Source organism: Amia ocellicauda, chromosome 6 (assembly GCF_036373705.1).
Source record: "Amia ocellicauda isolate fAmiCal2 chromosome 6, fAmiCal2.hap1, whole genome shotgun sequence".
NCBI classification, from domain to species: domain Eukaryota; kingdom Metazoa; phylum Chordata; class Actinopteri; order Amiiformes; family Amiidae; genus Amia; species Amia ocellicauda.
Genome location: NC_089855.1, coordinates 35,281,421 through 35,308,869, shown reverse-complemented (window position 1 = coordinate 35,308,869; position 27,449 = coordinate 35,281,421). Strand labels below are relative to the sequence as shown.

At 36.7% G+C, this 27,449-nt stretch overlaps 1 protein-coding gene across 3 annotated transcripts; it reads left to right on the top strand.

The window, feature by feature from the left end:
* The first annotated feature begins 16,511 nt into the window (after positions 1–16,511).
* Positions 16,512–27,041, top strand: gtpbp8 (GTP binding protein 8). 3 transcript variants are annotated; one of them, XM_066707060.1, is made up of 7 exons: positions 16,512–16,586; positions 17,800–18,147; positions 21,530–21,628; positions 22,405–22,535; positions 23,382–23,481; positions 25,132–25,250; positions 26,816–27,041. In XM_066707060.1, the coding sequence occupies exons 2-7, from the start codon at positions 17,812–17,814 to the stop codon at positions 26,922–26,924; spliced, it is 894 nt and encodes a 297-aa protein (XP_066563157.1). In that variant the 5' UTR covers positions 16,512–16,586; positions 17,800–17,811; the 3' UTR covers positions 26,925–27,041. The 3 variants fall into 3 exon arrangements, with proteins under 3 accessions (XP_066563157.1, XP_066563158.1, XP_066563156.1); XM_066707061.1 differs by lacking the exon at positions 26,816–27,041 and adding an exon at positions 24,026–24,114 and having other exon boundaries at positions 16,517–16,637; positions 25,132–25,222; XM_066707059.1 differs by having other exon boundaries at positions 16,520–16,637.
* Positions 27,042–27,449: the final 408 nt, after the last annotated feature.

The following is a 27,449-nucleotide window of genomic DNA, read 5'->3' as shown; positions in this document are numbered from 1 at the left end:
GTGGAGGATTCAGTCTATGCCTGTCATCTATCTTGCCTTTAATAAATCACTGAGACATTCTGGGTTTTAAATTGCTTCCATTCAAACTGAGAGCTTAAGGAGAATGAAGTGGCAAGTTTTCTACCCTCCGGGAACCATTTGATTTCTTCAAAGGAAGAAGGGGGAAAAAGTAAATTTTATTTAATCCGATATTTAAATTAAGGAAGTTGTACCATTTATTTACTTTCCCCCTGTAGCAGTGGCAATAAACCTGCATGGAAGGATTAACATTTTACACAGAATAATAAGGCATTTTCTTACCCTTGGGGGTGTAAACGAGTAATGGGAGTGGAGTTATTAAACACATACATATTGGAAGCTGTGGGACTGCACAACTTAGGAAACAAACTTAATGTTTTGCAGAAACTCCTGAACCTTGTAATACAGATCACATTCCAATTTGTGGGGGTGGGGGGTGGATTACTAATACCAAGGGTGGTACTAAACAAGGAATAATTGCTTCAGTGAAACAAAAAAAATCATCCTCTTATTTTGTGCTTCACTGCTTTCACTCGCAGTGTTTTATGTATGAAGTTTTTCTGTCATAGATGCCACTTTCCTGTTGTATTTTATTTCATAGATCTTATCTAAACCACTGATTTTTAACTACCATCTTTTTTATTTCCATTGTAGCAGAGCTAAAAAATACTAATTTGGAGTAATTTGTTGTTTAACAGAACCAGGTCTTAAGTCGTTAAGAATTCACCAACCTATAAACCTTACTAGACATTAGTTCTTGAGGACTAGAGTTGGACATTTGTGAACTGAACAGTCATGATCTTTATCTGAAGATATTCCTGTGATTTGATCATTTAATTGCAAGCTATGATGTATATAAACATATATGTATCTATCAATTGGCATTTAACTAAACACAAACCTTATCATTCCATGCAGTAAAGATTATTTAGAGTGCACAAACCCTCCCAAGTTTTCTGAGAAAAGGAGGACAGATTATGCTGTCATTATACTTCTAAAACAGCTTGTTAAACTGTGTGTATAGCGTATGTGAAAAGAGGGTACTGTAATCTGTTCAGGCACACAAATCCATTAGAAATCCAAATAGTGAAGGAAACGATTATGTGCTCTCCCCCAGTCAGCGTCTACCACATTCTTTGCTTTCCACATTATGGCCTCTAGTGCATATATATGATTTATTTTCTTGACAATGTGAGAGCTGAGCTATCATGAGCTGTTGAACAACATAACAATGCATTGTTTATGTGTGTAATTGAAATTAAATTGAGCAGTTGGTTTTCACTATGGCAAGTGCACACACTTATCTAGGCTTGTTTACACATGTTGAGCATAGGTCAATGTGCTAACCAGTGTTTACACATAAGTGCACAGTGCCTCTCCCATGAATAGTGATAAATAGCTCTTGAAAATGCTTGTACATTTTCAGTATATTCACATTTTACAGAAATGTTAAACAAATGCAGAACAAAAAGTATTTTTTGTGCACTTTTCAGCCAACATGTCTGTTTGCTTTTTACAACTTACTCAAGCTCAACCTATAGCTCTCTCAGCATCTGATTCATTCTTAGGGTCAAAGAGTAAGGAGTGCTTTTGTGTGGTTTTGTAACTTGTGGAAGGGAATAGAGTCAGCTGTAGGCAGTTCTCAGATCTTTACCAGTGACTTCAATCATTATTATTCTTGATGTGAAAAAGCTATTGTGAACAATGACGTGCACTATCCCCTATTCCATAGTTCATAATGGAATTGTTATGATTATGCAAAGGTCCTAATTCAGCATCTGCTCAAAGCCCAGGCAGTCAGCCCCAATCAACAATATGTCAGTGCAAGGCACAGGTTATTATGGCCACTTTTCCAAAGCTTTACGTATGGTCATTAACCTGTCAATTATCCTAGAAGATTTAAGATTCTATCAGCATGTGTCCTTTCTTAACATCCTGAAGCTCAGTTTGGGGTGATTTATAAATATACAAGCTCGCAGGCCTACACCAGGGTGCTTCAGACTTTATGCACAGAAAGGCTTACATCACTGTCACTGACATTCTGACTGCTAACTCCTGCAGGTTTCTGGTATTTCTCATTTATTTTTTTATTTAAATGTTTTGCTTCCTTCAGATATTTCCCCATTTGCTGATCCAATGCCATACATTTTCTTATTGCTTCTAATATTGAATGCTACAAAAGCTGGGTTCTTGGTTGTCATGGGTAAATCAATATTGTCACTAGAATGAATATCACTCCTTAATATCTGACACATTTTCTGTTAGCCAGCTAGTTAAAATATATAAATGCATACATTTTCATTACAAAAAGACACAACAGCCTGTATCATTTCATGATTAATCCTCCCTTTGTGTAACAGATGATCTGCCTGGCAGTGTTACAGCTATGAAGGTGACTATAAACTCTGAAGTCTTTCTTAATTGTTCAGTATCACTCTCCCCGAGTGCCTTGTGTTGTCTGAAAATGTTTAGAAAATGTGTCATGCAGGAACCAAAACAAATACAGCTTTGATTAACCTTTGATCCCTCAGACATGAGTGATGTAAGAATCTCACATGAGTGCAGGAGGGAATGTCAAGGACAGACGTATTTAGTTCTGGTAAATTGAAGAACAAAAGGGATAGCAATTGCAAAGAACAATAAATACTTTACTTGTGTATGAGTTCACAGTGGGCTTCCTTTTAATAAGTTGCTTGGCAAGCAAGGCAAAGGAGTTGGGGGGCAAGGAAGGCTTGGGGCTTGAGGCTTCTTGTCATATTTATCCCTCTCTGATTCTGTTCCTGTCCATTTATCACTTCAGAAATAGGCAGCGTTTGGCGGCATGTGGCAGAACTTGCTTATTGTAATGTATGACAAGCTTAAAACACATTGATGGTTAACATGCAAATTAATCGGGTTATGGACTAGGGCAGATGGCCTATTATTTAGCATCAGCTCGAGCAAAAATTAATAATTGGCTGATCTGTGGAGCATATCGCCTGTGCTGTTCCTGCTCCCTTGCTGCAGCTGGCCCCGCGCTCCACCACAATATCGCACTGACAGAAAGATGAACTGGCCAGTAGGTCTGATAATAATGCCCAGCGGTAAATCTTACTTAGAGATCCAGAAATAAAAGATCAGAGGTCGAGAACAACACAAGAACTTTGGGGAATGAGACTTGGGAAGGCCATAAGAGGACAATGGTTTTGATTTATTTTATGTATATTGATATGTGGAAAATGCATTCATGCTTTGAGAAAAGACATCTGCATTCAAGATTGATCGGTCTAACATTTGATCTTGTGTCGTGAAATGTGAGTTGGTACACCAGCAATGGTTTGCTTCATGCTATATCGTTCTCATATATGCTTATATATTTGCATAAGTGGCAGTATAGTTACATTTATCGGTTCCTTTCTTTCTTTCTTTTTTTGCTATCTGAGATAGTAGGAGCTACCTCGGGTCATTGCATTTAATACCTTCATCCATAAAAACAACTGCAGGCTTTAGTTGGAGTAATCTGTGGATGTGATTTTTCACAGTACAAGAAGTTTAATGTTTGTGGAATATCTGCAAATGAGGTCACAAATTGATTGGGAGCCACTGCAATTTGTTTTGTGAGTGGTTCTGTGGTTCTGTTGGATATTGTTTTTTTCATCCAATGCAGAGTGAATGCAAGCAACTTGTGTGCTAAAAGTATCTGTTAGTAACCAAAACTAAAAACAGTAATTGATGACAAAGGAGTTATTTTAAATATAAAATGGTATATATATATATATATATATATATATATATATATAATTTTTTATTTTATTTTTAAAGCCATGAAATTATGTAAAATGTTTCATCCATGTTGTCACCCCTTTTGTATAAAGAATTAAAAAAAATCTTTAGAAATCAAAGTAAAGTAAAGAAATCGGATGACTTAGTTTCTCAATCATTCAAGTAAAGTTAATTAACAATCTGGTCAATGTATTTTTGTTGCTTGATTTAAAGATAGCACAGAAAAAAAGCATGTGGTTCATCAATGCATTCTTTTGCGCAGACGTTCAATCTATTTACACCTGTGTGATTGTGGTTGCTTTCTTGTTGAAAGATTACTCTCTTGGTGTTCCACAGCAAGTTTAGACTTGTTTTCTTGTTTTCTAATCAGTCTTTATTCACAAAGTCTGCTAGTGGATATTGAACAAGTCTGATAAATATCTCAAGCTGAAAAAGAAAATTCCTATGTTCTGCATATTTACCAAAACAGCTTGCAGCCCAGAACAGAAAGTAAAACCAGAAGCCAATAAGTTTCAAGAAGACAAGAAAGTAATTGAGATTGACACACTTTAGGAAATAAGGCCATATTACTGTATTCTTTAAATCCAGTCCTTGAGGGCCACAATTCAGCAGGTTATATAGGACTCTTAAAAATATAATCTGAATTAGACCTAGCAAAGGGGTCTAATTGGTTCAGTTAAGTAAATAATTATTCCCTTTAACCAATTAGTAGTTCAAATGGAATGAAAACCAGAAAAGCTGTAACTCACAGGACTATATTTATAGAACACATCCATATTAACAATATTTACTATTTACTCAAACAGATATGAGGAAAATAACACAATTTAAAAATAAAGTTTTTATACAGTGCTTTTTTCTTTGTTTAAATTACATATAAAGGCTGGGCCTAGTAACCTCACAATATGGCAGACATAGTAATCCTCTTAAAAATTTGCAAGTTTTATTTTAAATTGAACAAGTATTGAAACATGTTTTTTTTAATTATTTATATGTAACTCACTATGTCAATAAAATTGCATAGGTGTAACAGGATAATTTAGTTCTTGTTTTCTGTTTATGGAATAAAGCAAACACATTCATATTTCATACTTCAAACATATACATTAAATGAAACTTAAAACTTAAAACAAAAAAGCAAACAATATTGCAGAGCACCTGACACACGTGTGACTGCTAGGAGCGCTGAGACAGTTAGTAATCAGTTTTTGATTTAGTCTAATCTTAGTGAGGTCAACTAAAATTTCTATGAGAAATAGTCACATTTTAGTCATGCACTCTTCTTTATTTTTAGTCAGCAAAAAAATTACTAGAATCTTTGTTAATTTTTACCAACTAAAATTGCATTAGTTTTAGTCACATTTTAGTAATGCTATTTAATTTCGTCATATTACCTAAATTTATATTACATTTAAATATTACTCTAAGAATAAGAAACTCTTACATTCTAAATATTTTTTGTTACCTCCAAAACCTACAAAGGTTTGTCTAAGAAATAAATAAACACAAAAAGTTTACAAATGGATTTTGATTTATTTCACTCTTCAATATGCACTTCAATTATTGTATTTTTCCAAACATATAGCCATTGGATTGAATTCTGCAGATCTGTGCAGAACTGTGGACATCTGCGCTACACGAATGAGATCCTTGATACTACTGACACAACGCACCTTCGGTTTTACAGTATTTAGAACTTTTTGAATTTCAGAATTGTGGATAAGGGATTGTGGACCTATATCTATAACAACTGGCATTGCAGATTTAACTAGTTTTCTTATTCACTATATGAAATGTTTATTCCTAGGGCCTTACAAATGTAGTCCAAAATCTAAAAATCTTTAATTTTGATTATGTATGTTTATTTTAGGTTGATTGCTTTAGGGTAGTTCTTTGTATTATTATTTCATAATCCTGCAAAGTATAAGGATCTGATACAAACTGCTGTGTTAAGTTTGCTTTTTCTTTCATCAAAAAATAAAAAGTCATCGGTGATCCTGAGAGAATGCAGGGAATGATGAGCAAAATTGCTTTTTGAAAACTAGAAGATATGTCACAACCAAAAATAATGAGTGCATCTGAATGAGGCCTTCACAATTTTGAAAAGGGTCTGACAGGGGAGACTTCTTCTAGAATCTCAAAACTGAGACTACAACCAAAGGACAGATCTAAGCTAAAGAAGAGGGAAAAAGGTTTAATTTGAAATAGATTTCAAGTTGAATTCAACATTTTACAAAGGCATGTTGATGATAATGTGTTACGAAAGATCTTTGGAGAAAGAACTGGAGATGTATAATGAGGCATTGCACTTTATTCACAATAATCCCAAATTATTTATTTTGGCTGCGAAGTCGAGTCACAAGTTTGACCTACCTAATACCAAATTAAAAATGTTTTGCTTTTGTCAGAGGCTTCTGTGTTGTACACATGAACAACACCATCAAGTACAGGGTGCAATTTGTGCAGTTAGCAACTGGGACAAAGTTTATATTTAATCCCAGCCTGTGTATCTTTACATAAACATGTTAAAATATGATGTTGTGAATATGGTATGTATTAATTATGTTGTAAAGGCATCTGCCAAAATATTTTTTTATATAATAATACATGGGCGGCATGGTGGCATGGTGGTTAGCGCCACTGCTTCACAGCGCTAGAGGCCCTGGGCTGAAGTCCCAGTTCAGGGGGGGCCTGTCTGTGTTGAGCTTGCGTGGGTTTCCTCTGGGCACTCCATTTTAATCCCACCGTCCAAAGACATGCAGATTAGATTGTTTGGTCACTCTAAATTGCCCTGTATGTGTTTTGCCCAGCGGTGGACTGGCATCCCATCCTGGGTGTATTCCTGTCTTGCGCCATATGCAGAACACATTCACACACAAGGGCCTTTGGTGTGTAATTTTTGAACGTATTTTAAAATCGTACCAAGCAGTTTTCATTATTACAGTCACTGAGACTATTTTTGTTTTTTCCAAAGCCAACAGTGCCACCCAGTGTTGGAAGAGGAAAAACAAAACAGGTCGAGTTTCTTTATCTCTCTTTATTTCCATGTCTACTAAGTCCTTAACTACTAAGGCTAATCAATGCCTTTTATTTATAAGGTGTCCTTATTGGCTGGATTAGATGTATCAACTTTTAGCTTGTTCATCTTTTAAAACAGTTAGTCAGGATAACGCATGTGCCTTCCAGCTTTTCATCTGGCTCTGTTTTGTCCATGACAAGCTGTATAGAATTGAAGCATGTCCTTTAATCTTTACATTCCTAAGGGTCCTTATTATTAAGTACTGCTGTTGACAATATCCACTGGTAAGATTTTGAGAGTTGTTTAGGCATACAAATCTAGTCCTAAAATGACACAGAAACCAAGGACCAGGAGTGGAAAACCTAGGACAGAGGGGAGAATCAAATAAATATTAAAACCGAAGGTAGGTTGAAGTTGTTTGCTAAATGTGTTGTCATAATACACAAACGTACAGACATTCTAAAGTCAAGGACTGGTTAAAATCTATTCAATAAAATTCAAGTCAATAATAGGGATGCAATGAAGTTGGAATGCAAACCAAATGACACAGAGACTTTAGGACCAGCGTTCAAATGAAAACATAAGGCAACTGTATCTTGTTTTAAGTTCTATCCAAAGATTACAATTGGGAGTTTGAAGCTATAGATGATATATAGCCTGTGAACAATGAAGATGTAGAGGTGTTGGAAGATGTGTGTCTATGTGTGTCTATTTATTTTACAAAAGGACAATAAAGTCCTGCAGAAAGATGAAAAATGGCTACATATAACATTAATGTGGCCTTTTAATGGTATTTCCTACATCCATCTGTCAGGTTCCATTGTACCAACAGTACATAATAGCTGAAAAGCAGTATGATACAGAACTTGAAATCACTAGTACAATGCTGTTAAACAAGTAACTTAGGCACTTTTAGGTCTATGTTAGAAATGCCAAAACAATGCAATACAACGCCAGCCAGTCATAATATAGTTGCTTCACCAACCAATCCACTCAATTCTTCCAACTCAGTTCTTATGGGAGTGTTCAATAACTGTCCTTTTACTTTTTTCTGGCAACATCCAGATAAATACTAAAAGGAAAACACATTTTTTTTTTTAATGTATTATACACTCACCTAAAGGATTATTAGGAACACCATACTAATACTGTGTTTGACCCCCTTTCGCCTTCAGAACTGCCTTAATTCTACGTGGCATTGATTCAACAAGGTGCTGAAAGCATTCTTTAGAAATGTTAGCCCATATTGATAGGATAGCATCTTGCAGTTGATGGAGATTTGTGGGATGCACATCCAGGGCACGAAGCTCCCGTTCCACCACATCCCAAAGATGCTCTATTGGGTTGAGATCTGGTGACTGTGGGGGCCAGTTTAGTACAGTGAACTCATTGTCATGTTCAAGAAACCAATTTGAAATGATTCGACCTTTGTGACATGGTGCATTATCCTGCTGGAAGTAGCCATCAGAGAATGGGTACATGGTGGTCATAAAGGGATGGACATGGTCAGAAACAATGCTCAGGTAGGCCGTGGCATTTAAACGATGCCCAATTGGCACTAAGGGGCCTAAAGTGTGCCAAGAAAACATCCCCCACACCATTACACCACCACCACCAGCCTGCACAGTGGTAACAAGGCATGATGGATCCATGTTCTCATTCTGTTTACGCCAAATTCTGACTCTACCATCTGAATGTCTCAACAGAAATCGAGACTCATCAGACCAGGCAACATCAACTGTCCAATTTTGGTGAGCTTGTGCAAATTGTAGCCTCTTTTTCCTATTTGTAGTGGAGATGAGTGGTACCCGGTGGGGTCTTCTGCTGTTGTAGCCCATCCGCCTCAAGGTTGTACGTGTTGTGGCTTCACAAATGCTTTGCTGCATACCTCGGTTGTAACGAGTGGTTATTTCAGTCAAAGTTGCTCTTCTATCAGCTTGAATCAGTCGGCCCATTCTCCTCTGACCTCTAGCATCAACAAAGCATTTTCGCCCACAGGACTGCCGCATACTGGATGTTTTTCCCTTTTCACACCATTCTTTGTAAACCCTAGAAATGGTTGTGCGTGAAAATCCCAGTAACTGAGCAGATTGTGAAATACTCAGACCGGCCCGTCTGGCACCAACAACCATGCCACGCTCAAAATTGCTTAAATCACCTTTCTTTCCCATTCAGACATTCAGTTTGGAGTTCAGGAGATTGTCTTGACCAGGACCACACCCCTAAATGCATTGAAGCAACTGCCATGTGATTGGTTGGTTAGATAATTGCATTAATGAGAAATTGAACAGGTGTTCCTAATAATCCTTTAGGTGAGTGTATATACATAAAAGTATGTGTATATCAATAATCTATGTGTAAGTCATTTTTTTCTTTTCTAATTATGCTAGGGACTGTATTCAGGTAAACTTGTTTTAACATTGATGCTTTATTAATACAAATAAACAAATGCATAGTTTTCTAATAGTAAAAAAGCCTTCTTTATGTGGATAGACTTGACTATGGATCGATAGACAGACTTTTAGATAGATAAACTTAACTTTTGTTAGCAACTTATCACAAGATAGAGCCCTCATTGACAGACTCTTACTGCTTCCCTACAGCCTGCCCACAAAGCTCAAAAAGAGGTGTCAAACCATGCAGGGCAGCAGGGCTTTTCACCTTCAGTTTGATACATCTAAGATGTGTTCCATGTCTCTTACAGCTGATGACTTAATAAAATAAATGAATTTAAGAGTGTTACAGCAAATAAAAAACAATAAATAAAAATGCTGCAGGATTTTAGGAGTGAAAGCTACTACAGATTATTGTGGCACAATGCAATTAGTTGCCTATTCAGTGTTTTACTGTATGTCACTGACTGAGCTGATTGACACTTGTAATTGAAGCTGCAACGTGTCGTATTGATTAATCAGTGCTGTGGAAGGAAATGAGGGTGAAATGTTTTAGCTGGCAAGAGATGAGAGGAATTATTCACACAACCACAATTTCAGAGTTTATATGTCTCTCTCACCAGGTTTCCCTCATTTTGTAACACTTGATGAATCAACACAAACTCTTATAGCAGTTGCAAGTGTCAGTGTCATGCTATATTTGTCGGTCATTTCCAGTCCTAAAAGGCCAAATTACTGGAGGCTTTAGAGGTATATTGCAATAAACAACTAATTAAGGCCTGGTATAAAAAGCTGAGCTCTCACTAACTTAAACTGTTTGTTTGCTCACTTATAATGAAGCCTTGTGACAAGCAAGCCCTTGCCTTGTGGCAAGCAAACTAGGAGTTACAAAGATGTGTAAAACCTGGATGACTGCAACCTTTCTAGATCAGGGTTGTCCACAACCAGGCTATATAGAAAATACTGAAACAACACAAAGGATGTGAATCAGTAAATATCATTCTGCAGCTTGGGGGGATCACCCGGCGTCCATGAGACTGACACATGGTTCCCTGTTCTGATGGTACTGGGTGTGAGCTCACAAAATGTAGTTTGGGCAGGGGGAGGCAGGGGAGAACTAGCAGGGGTACAGGATTAGAGGGTTATTCTTGGTTGAAAAGTGTGTGTGTTTGGGGGGGGGGGGTTGTGTTATTTGCCAGGATGCAGGGAAATGGGGTGATATAAAGGTAGGGGGAAGTGGGAACAGGGTCAGACCTGCAGAGAGGGAGGCATGGTTTGTTGTTTTGTGTAATCAGCATCATCCAGTGAGCTAGTTTGTATTCAGAGGAAATAAATACATGAGACCCTGTGGGGTTTGTTTTCCTTGTATTTCTGTGTCTGCGCTGTGCTATTTATTGCTTTTATAGAAGTACTCCAGAACCAGAAGCTAAAAACACAACAATATTGTGAACTGGGTGATTAGTTGTTCATATTGTTTTGTAATTGAGAGGTAGCTTAGGTGTGAGTGATTAGCACCTAAGAAAGTACAAAAAAGTAAGTAAGCCTGTCACCAATGGTAACTTTTTATTCAATATATTTTGAGATTAGCAGATGTATAAGAAAAAGCAGATGGAGAAACCATGTTCAAAGCTTTTCAAATGCTTTAGTACTTAAAAAAATAAGGATTATTAGAAAACACTTGGGGACACTGCAAATCTTCACCCTTGACTCAAACTGCTATACTGCTCTGCAGGGTTATTAACTGATTAACTTTTTGTTTACCACCACTATTGTCAATATGTCCTTTGCATTTCTGCATTTACACTTTGTTCAATGTAGCCTTCTTCTTTGTATCCATACAAATGTACAGGTGGTAATGTGATAAATATAGTGTATATTGAATATACTGAATCCTTGTAAACCTTGTAGATCTCAATAGCTGGTTTGGAAAGTGTGCAAAAGAAAGTCTGTTCTGGGAAGGGATATTTGGCTCCTCTGTACACTCAGTGTTGACTAATTTATAATCATTATTCATTTATTACTTTCAGTCTCAATGATCTGAGGGGATTGTCAGACTTAATTCACCACAGCCTTCACTTTAACCCCTCTTAGTGTACCAGGATGAGGAAGAAATACATCTGTGAAGGAAAAGAAAAAAAAACATGGTCCAGAAAAAAAAAAGCGTGAGTAGTTTTAATGAGGGGGGGGGGGGGATCATTTGAATATGCAAAGGAATTTTTAGTTGAATTTTCAGCCTCAATTATAAATGTATCTGCACGTCACAGTGTCTTGCAAGCTCACTGACACCAAACAGTTTTCCTCAGGCTTCACTTTCCAGTAACACACATTTTTGTCCATGCTGATAAAAACATTCCGGCTTCAGAAGATGAATGGGAAGCAGTGAAGTTTTATACTTTAGAAACCCAACTGTAAAGATGATCAGCAACCTGCTTCTAGTAGTCTAAGCAATAAGTCACTCCCCTTCCCCTGAAATAATTTTCTCTGTTGTACACACTGTGGGGTCAGGGAGTGCAATGCTGTGCCTTCTGAGAGCGAGAGAGTTACCCAGACACCTCGCACAGATGACTAGAAACAACTCGATCCATTAATCCACTTCAAGCATCTAAAATGTTATTATTTGTTTACATTATGAATGCAATAAAGCAAGTCACACAAAATCCTAATATTAATATGTAAAAATTAAAATTAATAGTATTCATTTTTCAAAATACTGCTCAGTACACCTAAATTGGCAGTGAGCAAAAATAAGTAGGCCTAACCCCTGAAGATTCTGCAGAAGAGGATTTCTAGGGAGACTTAATTCAGACCAATTGTATACCCTCTGTAATTTAATTCTGCTAAAGGGTGTTACCTCCATGATTTATTTGTCAAACATTCCCAGGAAATATCAGAGCACAATAAGACATTGGATATGACTTGCTTTTTATCAAAATCTCAAGACTGACGAACTTCTGGATGCACAAACGATCCTTCCCTCTTCCCCAAAACAGTAGCCTATGCTTTAAAATTTGTTTTGTTTAGACATGTATATTAACACACAGCAGAAACAGCATTAAAACAAAAATGCCACAATTTTGGTCTACTGATTTTAATGAACTGATTTCAAGCATCAAACATATTTTTAACAATGTGCTGTTACACTCACTCTTTCTTTTGATGAGAATTTTGCAGCTGAGAGACTTTCATCTTGTCCTGGTTGTTCAGACAGGTCTTAAATAATTAGTTTCCGAAAAAAAAATTCTTAAATAATTATTGGATGATAATTCATTAGAACCTAATGAGCAGCATGCTGACATGTTCACGATGCTATCCTATCAAATCCCTTTAACTCCCATGTCATTTTTGCTCTAATTCAAGGAGACGCCTAGCAAATGCAGACGAAGTTGTCAGGAAAGGTTAGCAGCTCTGTGACAAACTATTATATGTTAACAGGCTATTGATATGCTATGTTTGTGCTATTCTTACTGCACTTGAGTGAGTTGAAAGGTAGAGATTATGCACAATGTGTGGCTTTTGGTCATTTCATAATGTAATTGTGAGAACAAAAAATGTGGTTATGGTTTGGTAAATTACATTTAATATGAATTCCCTATGCATTCTGATAATACCTTCTAGTGCCACACCACTAACAAACGTCAATGTTTTTCTGTTGTTCTCTGTGCCTAATGGGCTCTAAACTAAAGCCGGTTGTTTTGAGTCTAATGTTTAAGGCATGGAGAAATAAATAAATAAATAGATAAATAGATAAATAGATAAATAAACATGGACACAGGATCACCAGTCATGTGTCACAAGTCATCTTATTCTCTCCACATTTTTTATATTAATATCAGAATAAGAGTCAGTAACAAAGTCAGTTCTAGAGCATCTGTACTTCCTAGCTGTAGTCAAAATATAAGTGAGAATCAAATGAGAATCAACCAGCTCACCAAATGTAGCAGGAGTAGGCTTCAAAGTTTGCATGCTTTCCATCTCATTCATCAGTAATGCAGATGTGCTAGAATTAAGCTGAGCTACATGTTTTCTGAGCTACCTCCCTCAAGAAGCTCAAGGAGGGTAGATCTGGAAGTTCTTTATGCACTGACCACTGGGAATGATATTGTTCAGAGTGAGTAGGATACAATGTGTTGTAGACTGATACAGTATATCTACTCTGACTAATGATCAGAAGCCAAGTAAACAAACTCCTATAATTTCTCAGCATTATTTATTTCCCTGATACAGTTGACTTTTCTACTTTCATCTAAGTATTTTCAGTTTTAGGCTTTATGATTTATGAAAACGTGGTCTTCTCGCCACGTCTGTCAGTGTCCCTTGCATGTAAAAAAGCTGCATTTAATAGATAACTGCACATATATTGAACAGCATTCTCATCCCTCTTTATTTTGGTATTGTCAAATTCCTTCGATTTTCTGGTTATGGAAGCTATCTCTGGCTGTGCCAATATCTAACTCTGTTATTATTATTATTATGTATTTATTACCAGATGCCCTTATCCAGGGTGACTTACAGAATATAAAAGTAATACAAAGTGCAATAATACAGTACAGTTCAAAGTATAATGCAATTACAAGTTCCAATTTACACAAGTGTATAGGATGTATTAAAGAAGATGCCTCTACTACAACCTTTATTTTCAGAGACATGATTTACTGTCGAAGGCAATCGGGTAAACTAAGATTTTGTCCTGTCCCTGTACAGTCCTTTCAGTAGATTCTATTATAGCCCAGTGACACCCAGGCTGGTTAACCCAGAGTGGTTAGTAGATTTGTCATTTCCAACCAGTATGCATGAAGATACATAGACATACCATAGCACAATTTCTAGGACATATATATATATATATATATATATATATATATACACTCACCTAAAGGATTATTAGGAACACCATACTAATACTGTGTTTGACCCCCTTTCGCCTTCAGAACTGCCTTAATTCTACATGGCATTGATTCAACAAGGTGCTGAAAGCATTCTTTAGAAATGTTGGCCCATATTGATAGGATAGCATCTTGCAGTTGATGGAGATTTGTGGGATGCACATCCAGGGCACGAAGCTCCCGTTCCACCACATCCCAAAGATGCTCTATTGGGTTGAGATCTGGTGACTGTGGGGGCCAGTTTAGTACAGTGAACTCATTGTCATGTTCAAGAAACCAATTTGAAATGATTCGACCTGCGTGACATGGTGCATTATCCTGCTGGAAGTAGCCATCAGAGGATGGGTACATGGTGGTCATAAAGGGATGGACATGGTCAGAAACAATGCTCAGGTAGGCCGTGGCATTTAAACGATGCCCAATTGGCACTAAGGGGCCTAAAGTGTGCCAAGAAAACATCCCCCACACCATTACACCACCACCACCAGCCTGCACAGTGGTAACAAGGCATGATGGATCCATGTTCTCATTCTGTTTACGCCAAATTCTGACTCTACCATCTGAATGTCTCAACAGAAATCGAGACTCATCAGACCAGGCAACATTTTTCCAGTCTTCAACTGTCCAATTTTGGTGAGCTTGTGCAAATTGTAGCCTCTTTTTCCTATTTGTAGTGGAGATGAGTGGTACCCGGTGGGGTCTTCTGCTGTTGTAGCCCATCCGCCTCAAGGTTGTACGTGTTGTGGCTTCACAAATGCTTTGCTGCATACCTCGGTTGTAACGAGTGGTTATTTCAGTCAAAGTTGCTCTTCTATCAGCTTGAATCAGTCGGCCCATTCTCCTCTGACCTCTAGCATCAACAAGGCATTTTCGCCCACAGGACTGCCGCATACTGGATGTTTTTCCCTTTTCACACCATTCTTTGTAAACCCTAGAAATGGTTGTGCGTGAAAATCCCAGTAACTGAGCAGATTGTGAAATACTCAGACCGGCCCGTCTGGCACCAACAACCATGCCACGCTCAAAATTGCTTAAATCACCTTTCTTTCCCATTCAGACATTCAGTTTGGAGTTCAGGAGATTGTCTTGACCAGGACCACACCCCTAAATGCATTGAAGCAACTGCCATGTGATTGGTTGGTTAGATAATTGCATTAATGAGAAATTGAACAGGTGTTCCTAATAATCCTTTAGGTGAGTGTATATATATATCACCATCCTCTACTGAGAAATAATATAAAATGTCTCAACACTCTTTGAGAATTCAATTGAAGCATGATCAAGTAACTGCCTAGTTTATTTTCCTTTTCTTTTAATATATGATTACCTTCAGGAGTGTAAGAAAATATTATCCAATTCATGTACTTTAATTTGTACATTTGCCTGAACAATTCAGTTTGGCTATGGTAGGAATAAAAGGCATACACAAAACTAGCTTACTAGTACTACATGACTTATTACAATATATTTTATATAGTTAGGCCTACTAGTACTCAACAGCACTGCACAAATGCAAAGGTACTTTAATGCCAAATGAATACCCATAGTAGACTATCAATATATATATAAAATATACTGTATTGCTCTTTCCCAAGTTTTGGGAACATGCATTGTTCAGACAGTTCACATTAAGGAACAGAAAGCTTGAAAGAAATCTGATATGAATAAGAAACGTAAGCCTACACATAGGTGTGACAGGAAAACCATTCCTTTGTTATTACAAAAAAAGAAAAGAAAAGAAAAGCTATGAACAGGCTTTCCTCCAAACATGATTAGAAGGCTTTTCTCCTCAACGCTTCATTGACACTATGAAGCTGAGGTCAATGACATCTCTGCCTCAATCTTTCATTTCCAATGCATTCTTTCCATGCACATTCACTGTTGTTTTTGCTTATCTGGTTGTGAATCACGCTGCACATTTTCAGCTTGGGAGGTTGTGTTTAGAACTTCAACAAATATGTACTGTATCACATTCGAAGTCTGGGAAGCACCTGACTATAGAAAATAGTGGAAGAAAAAATCACAACATCAAAATACAATCTATACAGTATTAACACTTTGAACCACCATTAGTTACTTAAACTGTTTCCAGATCAATCATGGAAAAATATTTGTTGCCAGATTAAAAAAATAAATAAAGTATTTTTCTACTCACTGGAAAAGTTAATGTCATGATATTTAAAAGGACCGGTTTTAAAAATAAATGTTATGGCAGTTTAAGCTATCTTGTTCAATATTTTTTGCAATGACAAGAATTGACAACAGAAAAATACACTGGGATGTGCATTTTATTTAAGTTTAATGGCATAACAGAATATAGTACATAGTTAACAAACATACCAAAATCCACAATTTAGTACGAGTACATTACATTATTGTAATATCGGACTGTACCGGAACTGATATTTCAATTTCCAGTTTCCAGCAGAGCACACTTAAAGGGTACACTGGTCGAAAGCATGGGAAGTGTTTTGAATTTGCAGAGGGTGTAATGGAGTCATTGCATATAAGGTACAATCGTGGCAATGTAATTAATAGTTGATACCACTGAGTTTTGCACAGGTATGTAAACGTAAAATAAATTCCGATATATACTGTATACAGCATTCATGCTTTGATTAACGACAAAGCGATACATGCTTATGGAAAACATCAGTAGTCTAGTGACATTTGCATTACATGCTTAAAAATAAAAATGAAATCTTAGGACGGTATGAGAAAATGCCATAGATTGCTGTAGGTAATACGGTACCAGGTAAATGGAAAGCCCAAACAAAAGTAAACATGTAGGCTATAGAAAAAATAATGTAGGCTATTCGAATCTGAGCGTTAACGCTATCAATCATAATCAAACTGGTGAATTAAAAATAAGAATTAAAAAATTATTATTAATAACTAATTTAGGTGACATCTTGCTATTTAATGTCACTTCGGCTTTTCAGAAGCTGATTACAGCTGTCTGAATTAAACACTTGACTATTGGTGTAAAGGGGGATATTAAAGTACTGTTGGCAACTCGTCTGAATATTTTGTTTGATAATTACAAATGCTTTGCGTGGATAGTGAATAGTACTAGAAAGATGTGCTGAAGGTTTGATCAGTATACCTCTACAGTACAGTAGTTTGTAGAGAATATTGTGTAATATGACTTACCATTGGTTAATATCCACAAAGATACCATGTGGTCAAAAAAAAATCGTATGTTTACAGATGTTTTATATTAAACCCTTATAACTACCAAGGCTACAAAAGCACTGGGATTATAATTGTTTCCAGTATATTCAGAGCACAAGTATAAATGTTTGTTTGTGCCCAAACTGATAAGTGACTCCCCTTTAAAAATGTACTGTAGAGTAATCATTTATTGTAATTGTTTTATTTTTTTGTTTGTTTGTATTGTGCGTTTTGAATTCAGTTACTACTATTACACATGTCAGTGACTGTCAATGGAGTTATGTAGCTACATATTATTATTATTATTATTATTATTATTATTATTATTATTATTATTATTATTTATTCACAGTTACAGTTTTGTCCCAGTTGTGGTAAAATATGATCAATGTGTTGGTATAGAATAGCATTGCAACACCTTGTCTCTGTTACTGGGCTCCCCTCCCCTCTGCCAAACACATACACATTTTTCCCTCTGATCAGATCATGTATTAATGCTTAACACCTATCAGTATTTTTTTTTCATTCTTGTGATTCTTTGTCTTTACAGAAAAAAAACAAAATGATACTCCACAGATTGCTCAACAGCAGAGGGTGGCCCACAATACCCAAGGCTGGGTATGCGAGAGTCTCCCAGCGCCGTGCCCACACCCTGGCTTCCATTCTCCAGACCCCGGAGATGCCTGAAAAGAAGCTCAGAGGCCTGGTCTTCCCTTTCAGCGAGCTCGAGAATCACCTCTCAAGCCGAGTGAACAAGACAAACTTCCAGTTATTCTGGCCCAGTCTGGAGGACGTTAAAAGGGCAGAGGCACTCTTTTCCCCTTCCAGAAAACACAAGATTGATTACTTCACATCAGCTGTAAGAATGGATCACGCTCCATTAATAACTCAACCAGAGGTCAGTGGAAGAAAAAAAAATATCTTAAACTCAAGTAATAGCTCTGGACTCTCATGCATAAGATAGTGGGTAATTAATTGTGTCTGGTAATGTGACTGCTTTTAAGGAAAAAATATATTCTCTGCTTGCATTTATTACAGAGTATGACTTTGTTGGTTCCAAATGAAAATTGAATGGTTTTTATATAACTGATGTTCTTCAGACTCAATAAGATTTAATTTTTCAGCTGTTAGTTGTTGTTAATGTATGCTTGGCCTGCAGTTGGTATACTTACCCCTTCTGCAATTTCCACTGTAGTCATTTCCAGTTTCTCAAGCAGCAAGCCTTGGGAAAAGCAGGAGAGGAATCGGACAGTGTCACTATTAAGGCATGTTTCCTTTTCTTTTTAAATAAAAAAAAGTCGTAGGATCTTATGGTTATTACGGTACAAAGCAGCACCCTTAAGGCAGTGCTAAAAAAAATATTTGGCAGAATAAAAACTTGTTTTTGTGTTTTAGTTTGGTCATGTGTTTTTTTTTTTGTATTATCTCACTTCTCGTCTTGGTTCATGTTTCTTTTCTTTATTATAAATACTGTATATTTAAAGAAAATTGTGCCAGCTGTACAAAACCAGTGAAAACCATAAAGCTCAGTCATCTGTGAAAATGTACCCCTGCTGGAATTCTGTCCAATTTTGTAACTACAGCCTCCAGCCAGGAAAAGACTTGGTGTTTGAAGTTGCAACTATCAGTATCAGTATCAAATGGATCATAATTGTGAGGGAGAGTCACCAGTTATGTTCCTTAATTGTGACAGCTTCAGATGACTATACTACTATATATATATATATATATATTGTGGTGAAAGCATTTGTGGTGTCTTAAGGGTTTTGTTTCTTCAGTAATGAATATGTAGAATTGACAACTGAGAATGACTTACATGTTTTCATTAAAGGAGCACTATTTCTTTACAATGCAATAATGAACCATTTAGAGAACTTAAGTAGTCACACAGGTAGTCAGTACATAAGAACACATTAACACTGTATTTTTGCTTTCTAAGTTTTCTAAGCGATGCTGCCCATCTCCCCTCACTTATGGTTACTGCCAGTGTGTTCCTGATTCAGCAGCGACTTCAAATGCCAGGTCTGTTCCAGGCTGGAGCTGGTTTGAAAGCAGCACAGCATTGATTGTACTGTTCCAGCAGGAAGTGGAGAATATACATATTATCAGCTGTCTCAATGGTGTTCTGCTTAGCAGGGTTTTCTTGTACTGGTGATTTAATCCCCCTGCCTGAAAAGGATAATTTATTATTAACAGGCATTCCTGGTGGAAAGAGCACTAGGTACTCATTAAACCTTAAAACCCTATATTGACTTTTGGAGATTAAAGAATTGCAATGCTACCAACTAACTGCGCTGTTAGATCACTTCATAAGAGCCTGTTGGATTTGACATCTCCCTGTAAATTACGTGTTGATCGTGACAAACAAGCAAGTACAATTGCAAACTGTCAGTGAGAAAAAATCCCTACTGTATTCCTCAGATGCATTATACTGAGTGTATATCAAACCAGGGTCACAATAGAAAAAAGCTAAAAGATGTGGCTATGGCTGTCTGCTAGTATCAGCAGTGTAGAAAAACAATTTTGAATCATTGCGATGGCCTTGATTTTAAGTGCCTGTTTGCCAATGTGGTCTTGTAGAAAGCCTTGTACAAATAGTGTGAAGTGTTACTGACTGGAGAGATTGATACCCCTGCACTTGCCTTCCAATACCTTGGGTTGTACAGATTACACAGACTGATTTCTGATAGAAGATCTGACATAAGAAGGCACAGATAATGTGGCTATATAGAATTTTCTCCCACCAAAAAGATATAAAAGGGCCTACTTAAAAATAAACACATGTATGCATACCGATCAGCCATATCATTATGACCACTGACAGGTGAAGTGAATAACACTGATAATCTCATTATCATGGCACCTGTCAGTGGGTGGGAAATATTATGCAGCAAGTGAACATTTTGTCCTCAAAGCAGGAAAAATGGGCAAGCGTAAGGATCCGAGCGACTTTGACAAGGGCCAGATTGTGATGACTAGACGACTGGGTCAGAGCATCTCCAAAACTGCAGCTCTTGTGGGGTGTTCCCGGTCTGCAGTGGTCAGTACCTATCAAAAGTGGTCCAAGGAAGGAAAAGCAGTGAACCGGTGATAGGGTCATGGGCGGCCAAGGCTCATTGATGCACGTGGTCCGATCCTGAGCTACTGTAGCTCAAATTGCTGAAAAAGTGAATGCTGGTTCTGATAGAAAGGTGTCAGAACACACAGTGCATCGCAGTTTGTTGTGTATGGGGTTGTGTAGCCGCAGACCAGTCAGGGTGCCCATGCTGACCCCTGTCCACTGCCGAAAGCGCCTACAATGGGCACGTGAGCATCAGAACTGGACCACGGAGCAATGTAGGAAGGTGGCCTGGTCTGATGAATCACGAGTTCAAGGTGTTGACTTGGCCTCCAAGTTCCCCAGATCTCAATCCAATTGAGTCCGATCCATGGAAGCCCCACCTCGCAACTTACAGGACTTAAAGGATCTGCTGCTAATGTCTTGGTGCCAGATACCACAGCACACCTTCAGAGGTCTAGTGGAGTCCATGCCTCGACTGGTCAAGGCTGTTGACTTTTGCCGGCAAATGAGTCCTTTTATCCCCGTTAAATAGCACTTCACAGAGTTTTATCATGCTTCTTGCGTTATTGATTGATTTCTTCCTTGCTCCCTTTCCGGTAGCCCTCGACTGTGACCCTACATTTTGACAGCACTTAGCTTTTACTTTCCAGGATGTATGACCTCACTTACTGTACTTAACTGTGTAAATTGGAAGTTGTAAAATGTATTATTTTGAATTGCTATGTTTAATGTAAATTTGAATTTGTAATGTTTGATGCCTTGTACTGTATTCTTGCACTTTGTATTGCACTATGTTGTAAGTCGCCCTGGATAAGGGCGTCTGCCAAGAAATAAAAATATTATTATTATTATTATTATTATTATTATTATTATTATTATTAATAATAATAAAACTGGGCGACCTACACAATATTAGGCAGGTGATCATAATGTTATGGCTGATCGGTGTATATATATGGCATGACCTGGAAGAGTTGCTGTATATCTTAACAAGTAGAAATATTTTGGTGTGGCCTTCATCCAGGAGTGGATCAATAAATGATGATGGTGATTTATGTGTAAACGGCAACAGGATGTACCTTATCCATGTTATTAAAGGCAAAGGAGGATTTAAAATGTTTATGAATAATTTGAATATATTGTATTTAGGAGTTGGTATATTGTTACATTTTGATGCATTTGTATGGAAAAACACTGAGTATTCCTTCTCTGTCACTAGGTGTGCTTTATTGGCAGAAGTAATGTTGGGAAATCATCTTTAGTAAAAGCATTGTTTGCCTTGGTCCCAGATGTGGAAGTCAGGATTTCCAAAACGCCAGTAAGTAAAAATGATTTGAAAGACAGTTAGACTATTTAGAAAAAAATCAGATGCTGTTAGACTATATAGAGAAAATTAAGATGCTGTAAATGACTGAACAAAAATATTGTTTGCAAGTAAAAGATGCAAATTATTATAATTGTGTATAGTACAGTGAAACCACTGACTTTATATTGGTAGCTCCTTATTGTAATTTGCAGCAACACTGCGTTATTCTACGTAACTATGTACCTACCACATTATTATCCCTAACCACAGCCCTAACACAAGCTGTCTTCACAATTTGAAGCTTTGTTCAGTCCTACAACTCTATTCATGTTAATTCAAGAAATTGTTAGAAATGCATCTCTGCCCCTATTTGAAGGTTAACGTTTACTGGCACATGTTACACCATACACCAAACCAAATTATATCTTAATCACAGCTTAACTACTGAAAAGAATTACTCAGAAACAACCTACATGTTATGGTAAAATTCCTTCCATTAACTATATCCATAATATACCATAACATAACAGTCCATTCATCAGTCTTGTCCAAACCTTAAACCTAAATTGAGCCAAGGCATACACTACACCTTAGTGGGGGGAAAGTTTTCATCTTACATAACATTCCGCCATGATATAATATCAATGTTGGTGGAATTTAAAATAAAATAAAAGCCTATTTAAGCTGACAGAAAGACCCCTGCACAAGCCATTAATCACTCCTGGAATTAAATAAAGTATCCTCTAAACTATGTCCTCTTGTGTTTTGTTGTCTTTTGTTTAACACAGGGGCACACCAAGAAAATGAACTTCTTTTCTGTTGGCAAAGTTTTCACTCTAGTGGACATGCCTGGTTATGGACATAAGGCCCCCAAAGATTTTGTCGATATGGTTGAATCCTATCTGGAAACCAGAACTAAGTAAGAACTGAGTTTGACGTATTTGTGTTCCTTCAAAGGCATTTATTTTGAAGAGCGTTAGCATTGACATCTCTCATGGGAGAAGCACACTTTGAGATGGATAGTCATAGCCAGAAGCTGACATGGTTTTTACAGAATATTGGATTAGTATACTTTAAGCACTTGCACTCATAGATATTTACACACCCAGTTTGTAGGGTGTTGAACATTTATATCTTTAAGGAAAAAAAAAACAATTAATGATTTGTTTGCTCTATCACCTTTTATACAGTTAATTTAATTTGAACCATTACTAAATCAGCCAAAATATAATAATAATAATAATAATAATAATAATAATAATAATAATAATAATTAATAATAATAATTTGCTATGACTGCTGTATCATGACTTATATTTTGTTATATTCTACCTTTTGTTAAACCACTCAATAGTATCAATTGTTTTGGTTTATATAGGTTTTAAGACTTTTAAGTCCATAGTGCAATTTTTAAATGTGAATTACTTTGGATAGAGGCATCAGACAGACATAGGAGGTTGATTATTCCTGCCTTCCCTCAATTGTCCAACTGCCAAGGTTTACTCTTTCACCTTTGTGGCCACTGTGGTGGAATTAGCTGCCTGTGAGCATCAGAACTGCACACTGCATAATCACCTTGATGTTATGTTATTCCTTATAAATGTTTAATGTAACATACCGTGGGAAAACAAAGTGAAATGGTAAATCACTGAGAGGCATAGTAAACCATAGAAATGAAGAATAAGTATTGGCAAAGCTATGTACATGAATGGGAATCTACAAATGTTTTATGAATAGCTTTTAATGGAATTATTTTTGTCACCAGTTTGAAGAGGACATTTCTCCTTGTGGATGGCTCAGTGGGGCTCCAAGAAGCAGACAGAATAGCAATTGAGATGTGTGAAGAGTTTGGGCTTCCATATGTAGTAAGTAACATGAAACAATAAGTTATCTAATTGGCCTTTTAAGATAAATACTATTCCAACAAGTCCTTTATCTCAACTTCAGTTAGTGTTTGATAACTGTTTATATGTTAAAAATATATTTTTTTAAATTGTATGCTTTCTTATATGACAAAGTTGCATACTGTTTTGTTTTTAAAATGTTAATATTTATGTTAACCATGTTTTTCTGACATTTTCTATACAACTGAATCAAATTAGAGATAACTGAAAGGTAGATGTGGGAAGTGTACTATCTCTGTGTGGATGAAGCGATTTCAGAACTTTCCCCCCGCCTGTTTTTCTATAATATATCTCAAAGTTGACTCCAAGTACAGAATGCCATACAAATCAGCCTTGCAGTCTAACAACAGCACTTACTATGAACTATTTAAGGCTTCTGCAATTCTGACTAAATATTACTTCTTGAAATAATCATGAAGTGCCTTGTGTTTAATGCATTTTGCTTAAATATTTAATGTTATCAGGTTATTAGGCACATTAATAATAGCTGAGATTTTGTCAACAGAATCATACTTCAGCAGGTCGTCAAAGAGACAGGGAAGCCTGCCAGAAAGATTCAGGAAAAATTGTTGATGCTCACCCTGGTATACTCCAGTATGTATTATGTAATTTCATTAGTGTCCAGTAGATGGCATAAAAAGCCCATAGACATTTTCCCAATTTGTCTTTCTTGAATGCATCCTGCTAATGATTTGCTTTTGTACTTATTAATTTATACATTTTGTTAAAATTACAGATGTGGATCCTATTTATTTATTATGTTTTTTTATATATTTGTGTTCTGAAATCCCACTTATATTATTATTATTATTATTATTATTATTATTATTATTATTATTATTATTATTATTATTATGAATAAGTTATCAGTATTCAGTATTCAACTAAATATTCAGCACATTTTGCCAAAACATAAATTAATATTGAGTGTATGTAGATTTTGAGTTCTGGCTCAGGGTGCCTGTCTGTGTGGAGTTTTGCATGTTCTCCTTGTGTCCGCATGGGTTTTCTCCAGGCACTCTGGTTTCCTCCCACCATGCACAAACATGCAGGTTAGGTTAATTGGCTTCTCTAAATTGCCCTGTGTGTGTGTTGCCCAGTGATGGACTGGCGTCCCTTCTTGGGTGTATTCCTGCCTTGCGCCCTATGCCTGCTGGAATCGGTTCTGGCTTCCCCTGCGACCCTCACCAGGATAAGCGGTTTCAAAAATGGATGGATGTAGATGTACTAGCCTATAAAATACACCTTTTATCTGAAAAACAAACTGAACTTTTCTGAAAAAGTTCTCATAGCTGCAATAAAATGAATATGCCCTTCAGGAATGTTGCATGATTCCATTGTGATCTGGCTTCAAAAAACACACACACACACGCAAAAGTCTTAGACTGAAATCAAGCTTTGCATGCTGTTACTGCAGCTGCCACCACAGCTCACCATTCCATTTGTTAAGCTACGGGTTTTGTTTGATTCTGTCAAGTCCTAATGAATTGTATTTGGTTGAGAAGCATTTAAAATGAAATGCTGCAGGTGACAGTAACAAGTCAGCCATCAGTTCCTCTCTGCAGTGTGTGTTGTTTCCTCAGTGTGTGTTTCATCACTGGTCTTGTGCAGATGGTGGTGACCAAGATTGACAAGGGCAGTCGAGGGGAGCTGCTGAAGCGAGTCCTGGAGATGCAGGCCATCATCCAGAGACAAACAGCGGGATGTTTTCCTCAGCCTTTTTTAGTAAGGTATGTTATGGCGGAGATTTTCTCAGTGTACTGTTCTTGGCAAATCCTGTTGTATCCCAAAGCATTCAGATCCTTCAAATGAAACAGTTATTCTGTGATTCATTTAGTTTAAGACATATTGTTTATAAATTATACTTACGAAGGACACTTTACTGTAATGATTCCAAATCAAAGTCACACAGAGTCAATGTAAAGTTCCAGTCTTCTGGATTTTATGGTTTTCTCTAGGCTGAATCTGTGCTCAAGAAACTGAAAATATAGCATTCATAAATAAGTATAGTGTAATTAACAATATTTCAAAGTAAAACAATCACACAATACAATTCTTTCAAATGAAGTGTGTGCGTACTTTAGACTAAACTGTGTAAATATCTCCTACAGGCATAAGCATTGATTAAGAAATAGAGAGGAGTGCTTAAACATTGCTTAAGAATTAAGAAAACCTTGCTGATTAGATTAGGTGAAGTAGACATAGATACAATGCCAGGAAATAGACTGGTTGGTGAAATGAAGTCAAATAACAGCTTAACCCTTCCTGGTGAATAAAATATTCCAACATTTATGGTTAGAGAGTGATATTTTTGCGACTGTTGAGCGTCCTGTTGGCCTGATCCCAATTCTTAGCTATATTAGTGATAACTGGTCAGTGAGGAATTACTAGTATTGTGTAATCCAATTTACTCCCACCAAAGAGATAATGAGATGTATCAGACTTCTTCCTTCATCAGTGAATTAGAAAAAAGAAAGTAACTGGAAACCTGCCAAATAATTCTGTCCAGGCACGTATACTGAGAGAAAATTGATCACATAGTTTGTTTTCAGACCTTACAAGACCAAACCCTGGATACATTTCCACTGAATCCAGTTTCACCCTTAGTCACACACATTCTCTGCTCCATATAGTCTAACTTTTTATTACAACAGAACTGTTGGCTTCTTTTTTTCCTGGTCAATTATTGTCACTTCATCACCCCATTCCTGACAGCAAAAGATTGGCAGTTGTCACAGCAAATGGGAACAAGAGAAAGTTCTTGTCAAGATTGCATATTTTATCAAATCTTTAGTTGTGTAACATTTAATGAGGACTTCTCTAAGGCAATAAAGTATATCTAGGTATGAAAAGTATGTCATTGTTTTTTCCTCGTTTAAAATGTAATGTGAATGAGCCCACTTTCAACTTAACTTTTAAAACCACATTGTGTGCTTGATGAATGGATAGGAATATACAAGTAATTTACTGTAGTATTGTGAAAGAGTCATTGTGCAAAGTTTGAGGGTTATGCCATATAATGTAGAGTAATTTTAGTACAGGGTGAGTACAGGGTGTTCAGGTGGAAAAAGCGACCACCTAGGGTCTACAGGATGAAGGTCTGGGATGTTGTTTTACTGATGAACAGCATTGTACACCCTGCTAAGAAATAATTAATACAGATTAAAATGTGTTGTTTTTTAAGGTGCAATGTTCTGCCTTTTCTTAGTCAAAATCAGAAAGGGCTTTTCATACAAACAAAGCCAAATTATTTGTTCTATTACTTACCGTTGTGTGTTGTGCTTTTATTTCCCAGTTCAACACACTATTCTGGGATACATCTTCTCCGGTGTTTCATTGCCCATGTGACTGGAAACCTCCAGCTGGCGTCTGATTCAGAGAGGAAGGCTACAGATATGTGCTGAGTGTGTACAAGTCTCGTACTCTCTCTGTTGTTTTAGGTATGCATATTCTTATGTGATTTTGCTCTCAAAACCACTATATTTATTAATTGAATCATAATAAAAAAATCATATATTCAACAGCCATGTAGCAATGAGTCTGATTCAAGTCTCCAATGAGGTGAAAACTTTTAAATTGCAATATGTTCATGTTTCATGCCATGATTTGGAGCTAAAGAGAGGTCCCAAGAATAATGCTGAAATGGCAATTCAGGTAATATAGAAAACTTATGTAATTTTTAAAAAGAGATCAACAGTATGTCTAAAGTAATTATTATTTTCATAATGTTTTGTTACATAGGAAGTGTTGCTGAAATTATCTATATGGTCTATTTGATGCACAATTAAAGAAGAATGTCATACCCACTGTGAAGCAGAGCATCTATTTGGCTGTTTTTCATTTTCCAGTCCTGTTTCCCTTGTTAAATTGAGGGACAAATGGATTCCCTGATATTTTAGCCAACAGCCTTGCACTCTCTGATAAGAAGC